The sequence below is a fragment of the Lepisosteus platostomus genome, chromosome 26 (assembly GCF_059453375.1).
Source record: "Lepisosteus platostomus isolate fLepPlt1 chromosome 26, fLepPlt1.hap1, whole genome shotgun sequence".
Classification (NCBI taxonomy): Eukaryota; Metazoa; Chordata; class Actinopteri; order Semionotiformes; family Lepisosteidae; genus Lepisosteus; species Lepisosteus platostomus.
Genome location: NC_142636.1, coordinates 7,767,439 through 7,773,438, shown reverse-complemented (window position 1 = coordinate 7,773,438; position 6,000 = coordinate 7,767,439). Strand labels below are relative to the sequence as shown.

At 53.7% G+C, this 6,000-nt stretch overlaps 1 protein-coding gene across 1 annotated transcript in view; it reads left to right on the top strand.

Moving 5' to 3' along the window:
* Nucleotides 1-372: 372 nt before the first annotated feature.
* The window catches only part of LOC148639916 (pleckstrin homology domain-containing family O member 1-like), a 42,189-nt gene continuing 36,561 nt past the window's right edge, over nucleotides 373-6,000 (top strand). The window contains exons 1-2 of the mRNA XM_088621591.1: nucleotides 373-977; nucleotides 1,900-2,046. Of these exons, the coding sequence (XP_088477717.1) occupies nucleotides 951-977; nucleotides 1,900-2,046 (174 nt within the window). The 5' untranslated portion in view covers nucleotides 373-950. The remainder of the gene's footprint in view (nucleotides 978-1,899; nucleotides 2,047-6,000) is intronic.

Below are 6,000 nucleotides of genomic sequence, written 5' to 3'. Positions count from 1 at the left end.
ATTTACCACAATCCTCTACCATGTTTTTACGCTACAGTGTTGTGCTTAGTGACCACAGTGTCACAGTGACGTCTTCAAAGTTTAAAGAGGTTTATTAGGAACCATAGTGGACAGAGTAAGAGAGTTTGCGTGAGGTGGAGGGGCGACAGTTGAGTGCCAGCTCAGGCATGCCAGGGCATGTATTTCAACACTTCAACGCGCCCAGTTAAGTTTAACAAACAGGATAGAGGCTGTAAAATACACCGCAACCACAAACCCTCTCTTCCAGCTCAGCTCGACCGCGATCGTCGCTGTTCGGATATGTGTGCGCGCAAAGATAGCGGGATAAAAATAAAACGAAACTTGACGCGATTTCTGAGACGTCTTCGTCCAACACACACACACTCTCCCCCCTGCTTCGTCCTCAGCCGTGTGTGACCACACACGCGTTTCCTCGGCTCCTGCGCCTCCGGAGCGCTCTGCCTTGCCGGTGACATCACGCGTTGACGTCGCCGAGCTATAGATGGAGCTGTGGAGCGCGGCAGCGGGAGACCCCGGCTGCGAGCGGCTTGTTGATATTCCCAATGACCTGCCTGCGCTTCCCAGAGAAGAGGGCAAAGCCGGGGAGCGTGGTGATGATCCGGCCTCCGCCAGCGTAACCGGAGACCCCCGGGGCGAGACTCGGAGAGCGCGGCGGCGCGGCGGCGGCGAGAGGAGAGAGGCGGAGGACTGGGGAGGCAACCGGAGGCTGTAGCTCCAGGCGAGGGGGAGAGCGACGAGCGAGATCGGGGAGGAGTGGTGGTGGTGGTGGGGGGGGAGAACCCCCATAACACAGTTTCTGCTCCTGTGAGAGAACACCCCCCTTCCCCTTCTCTCTCCATCAGAGGAATCGCCGCTTACAAATAACACCCCGAGTCCGCGGGGTGGAAACTCCGGAGGCACCGCCGCCAGAGACGCACAGACCTCCAGAAATGAAGAAGAGCGCTTCGGCGAAGCGGGTGAGCTTCTCCTCCACACTGCCGTGCCCCGTTTCTCTTTCATCCCCATCCCCTCCGACGCTATGACCCCCGTTTTCCGAGTGTGTGTGTGTGTGAGTGAGGCGGTGTTGGGGGACAAATCCTGCAAAATGTGCGTGTGTGTGTGTTTGGGACGGACGGACGAAATGGTGATGTCAGCGAATTTTGTGGACGCGGCGAGGAAGGATCCTGGAGGAGTCCGAGCGTGTGCTACTTGATACGGGCTATTATCGTGACACATTGTCTGTGTCTGAACTGATCTGCGTGTCGGCGGGCATCTGACTGGAGATGCCGCCTTGGGTTTCAGCTTGCGGGGACGTGCCCAGTGTGCCCCGGCATTTCGCGTTTATTAAACCGACTTGGTCCACAGCGCTGAAGTGATGTTCCACTGCCTGTAGTTTCCGAGCGGGATAGGCTGGGCTGGGGGGTGCTCCTCTCGCTGTGCGCTGAAGGGAGACACTGGGGGGGGGGAGAGGGGGGTGTGGACGCGTTAATGGGGGGGGTGGGGGTTGCTGTGTCTGAGAGCCCCGGAAACACCGTAGCCCCCTCTTTCCCGTGGGTCTAATCCCGCACTCGTGAGAAGTGCGAGTGGCATTCCCCGCTCCAGGTCACGGGCACGGTTTTAATCAGAGGCGGCGAGGTGCCGGAGCCAGGAATCTCGCATCGTCTGCATGACAAAAGAACTGAGATGCCCGTGTCAACTCTGCCTTTTTGTCTTCGTCATGCGGGCTCCTTTGAATCTTAATGAGGGGCTCGGGTCTACTTCCGCGTCCGTCCGTCTGTCTGTCACTCAGGCGGTGGGCTGGCCAGCGAGTCGGCTAGTCCTCTCCGGGTGTCTCGGCGCAGTCCGGCCGCCCGTGGCTTCGCCTCTTCGCCTGCCAGCTGATTGTGTTTTGCGATGCAGGGGCCTCCGGACGCCAACCAGCCGCCCTCGCAGCCGGAGAAAATCGGCTGGATCCGCAAGTTCTGCGGCCGGGGGATCTTCCGGGAGATCTGGAGGAACCGTTACGTGGTGCTGAAAGGCGACCAGCTCTACATCTCCGAGAAAGAGGTAAAAAGTGTCTGTTTTACCTGTCATGACCCGTTTCGACCCGTCCAAGAGGCAATTAAAAAACAACAACAACAACAACAACAACAACAACACGTTTTGTAAACTGTTGTTGACCCGCGTGTTCGGAGACAGTCGGCTCTTTTCATATTCCAGTCATCAGGCTGTGTATTATTTGGCCCGCGGCAATACGGTTTTAAATTACTCCTTCAGATATAGATGCCTTGCTACTTTAAAATGAGTTTCAGTGACTCAGAGGTCAGGCTGCGAAGAACGATCATCCGTTTTCTCTGAGTGAACCATGGTGGTTTGCGTTGAGTCTAACTGTTGTATAGTTCTGGAAAGCCCTGTGTGGCAAACTCGAGCCAAAGGGCATCACAGCGCATACAGGACGGGTTAGAAATGAGTGCAGTGCGTTTGGACGCTATCTCTGTCGTAGAACCCATGTCCGGAATGGTAAAAGCTGCTATAGTTAAATTGCAATTTCCTACTCTTCCTGCGTCTTTACTACAGAAGACGTCTGGGAAAAAAACGGTGATGTTCAGAGCTCGTTCCTGGTGGGATTTTCACCACCTAATCGGACGTTTAAGACCAAGAAGTCCCAAGTTTTCTAAGTTTTTGAGCTGCGTCCTTGTCATTGCACTTCTGCAGGTGCTAAGCAGCCCCTGTGTTAGAGTCTACAGACAGTCGCGACAGCTCGGCTGTGATGCTAACTAGCAGCCTGGCTCCCCAGCAGTCCCCGTTCTGACCAGTCCCTGACCCAGCGCTTGGCACAACACCATCTGCCCGGGCCCCGGGAGAGAACGGACACTTCGGCACTTTGGGGGCCCCGTGGAGTTCAGGAAAGACGGGTGCAGACCGAGCCCGAGGAAAGGGAGTCATTGATCCGCGTTACGTGTGGGAGACCCGTGTGACAGCGGTGATGGTTTAGTGATTCCACGGCAGAACGGGCACCTGGGTGATCCAGGAACGCAGAAAAGGTGGAGGCGGGCTTTTGGGAGAGTTGCACCTTGCAGACTCAGCTCTGGGAGTGCCAGCAGTTATTTTTATTTTCAGCTGTGCTGGCGATCAGAGCTCGAGTCAGTAAATTGTCAGCAATACTGAGGGCTTATGATGTCCATCAGCCAAACCCAAGCGTGCCCCCACTCGCCCAGCACGGGCCAACCATGCACTAACCCTGGGTGGGTTTTCATGTTCCCCTGTGTGACGGAGCTGCAGGTGGAGAAAGCTTGGGCATGAGGAGAGGGCTGGGCGTCATCTCCGTAGCTAGCCCTGGATTCCTCTGGGGGAAACGGACTCTGCTGCCCCCCCACCCCCCCGAGCTAACTCCAGCCTGCCTGTGCAAAGAACCAGCTCCTCGTTTCTTGAATTCGTTGAATTTTAATTTGCTGTAACTGCTCCTCAGCACTGTCAGCAGGCCAGCCAAGGCTCACGATTAGGGCTGGCGCGGAGTTCACGTGTCAGGCCACTCTGCCCTTCAGTTTCAGTGAACACCGTTGCTCAGTTTAGCACCACAGTCTTTCAAAGGCTGCATTTTGGCTTCCTTTTGTAGGCATGAGTCATGCTCACAAGCAGTAGGATGGTCTTTTTGCAGTGCTGCCCTGCTTGTCTGTTGCCCTTTCTTTCGCGTTATGTGTACTTTTGGGCAAAACATCAGACATCCATCCATTTTCTAACATCCATCCATTTTCGAAACACTTTATCCGATTCAGGATCACAGGGTAGTTAGAGCCTATCCCAGCATGCAATGGGCGGAAGGCAGGCTACACCCCGGACGGGACGCCAGTCTATCTCAGGGCAGACACGGACACAAACATACAGACACGCTCACGCGAGGGCCAGTCCTCCCCGAAGCCGATTCATCTACCCGGATGTTTTAGGACTGTAGGTGAAAACCGCGGCACCTGGAGAACATGCAAACTCCACACAGACCGTACTCCAGACATTGAGCCCAGGGCCAGCAATGCTAACCACTGCGCCACTGTGCCACTCAGCAAAACCATCAAACAAGAATTAAGCGGGCCCCTGAACTAAAGAGGCCCTGCACACAGGTGAAGACGGACGGACGAAATGGTGATGTCAGCGAATTTTGTGGACGCGGCGAGGAAGGATCCTGAAGGTGAAGATTCTGAGGAGTTCCTGGCCTCTTCAGTGTCTGGGGCCGCAGTGAGAGAACAGGACGCGCTGCTGAGGCTGGTCGTCTGAGGCCTGTGTCTCCTGGCGGCGTGTCGGTCACGCTGGGGCAGTTCCACTGCTCGAGGAAGTCAAGTTCGCGATTTAGTGGTGAGGAAACGTCTCTGTAGAGGCTAGCTCTAAACACCCCCCTTTCAGACCGCTACCAGACACAGCTGCTTTTTTTTGGGTGGGGTCTGTGCCTCAGCGAGGTGGAGCTCTTCAGAGCAGAACCCGGCCCTTCTTCCTGTCTCTCCGTCGTGTTTTCGAGCTGATAAAGCCTGTTGCTCATAAGGGGCTCGTGTGGAGCCTGTCCAGACTGAACAATTGAAACGGGCTCAATCACCCGATATTCCACCTTTCCTTCAACTGTTCACTGCCTGTGGTTTTTATCAAACCCCGATCAATACAAACGAGCTTCTTTTTGGGGGAGAAATCGGAGTGAATGTGAACCTGCCCACTTTTCGTTTGTGGTAGATCTGCTGGATGCCTGAGAATTGCAGGCCAGTGCGACTTCCTGGTAATTAGTTTTCCATTACTGATTTATTTTTGTAATGATCTTGGATGTTAATTAGTCTGGAAGCAAATATGCAGTATGGGTGGAGATATGAAAGCTCTGTTGCAGTGGAAATGGCTCTGTTCCCACCAACATGTTTCTTGTGCTCCTGTTTGCACATTTTCTAGGTTGGCTTGCACGTGCAGGCTACAGAACCAGTTTTAAAACTTCTGTCCGAAACAAGCCCATCTGCTACTTCAAGCATAATAAATGGCATCTGATCTAGGGCCATTCATTTCTTATTCTGCTTTCGGTGGGGTAGGAAAGATATTCCAGTAAATGAGCTTGTGTCTCTTACGGTGCAGAGAGATCAGGGTCAGATCTGGAACTTGAGAGGAGACAAAGACCTGCAAACACTGTGAGGCCTCTGGGTCACTCCTGTGTCTTAGTTGGCTCTAGCACTTCAGTATTATGGTTGCATTGATGAGGCTTCCTCACAGCTCTAGTGTCATCCTGGTTTGTCTGGGATTTAGGCGTCTGTCTGTGGGGTGTCTGCATGTTCTCCTCGCCTTGTATGCGGCCTTATTCTTCTGGGGGCTCTGGTTTCTTAGAGACATGCTGGGCCAGAGTGGTTATCCTGAACCGCCTGGTAGCACTGCTGCCTCACAGCTCCAGAGACCTGACTTTGGTTGGCCTCAGACGTCTGTCCGTGCGGAGTCTGCACGTTCTCACGTGGTGTGTTTCGGTTTCTCCTGTGGGCCCTGCTTTCCTTCCACTTCCCAAGCGCATCCTGGTCGGGACTGAGTGGTTATTGTGAAAAGTAACATGCAGCAGAAAACAGCAGGTCAACTTGGAGCTTCCTGAGGCTCGCTGTTGTCCTTCAGGAGAGTGTGGCAGAGAAGCACACAGCACAAAACCCCATTTCTTTTATTATTTAAAGTGCTTCCAAGATGGATTGACTCTGGCGACAGTCTGCGCTGTCTGACTTTGCTTGCTGGGAAATAATTTGGCGCCGAGAGCTAATTGGCGTGCCATCTGTATGCGGCCCATTCGAGTCACAGGGATCGAACTCGGCAGAATATTGAGTCTGTCATTATTTTACGTGCCAAGCCCAAGGACAAGAGAGGATGGTTTGTCTGTTTGTGTGGTTTCTCGCGTTTACTGAAAATACAGCATGGCACAGGAAAAACTCTCCTGTTACTCTGTTGTAAGACATTATAGAAAGGACAAGGGATTTTATATTCTATCGCCTGGAGGTCTCTAGAGCAGATTGCTATACTGATGAGCAG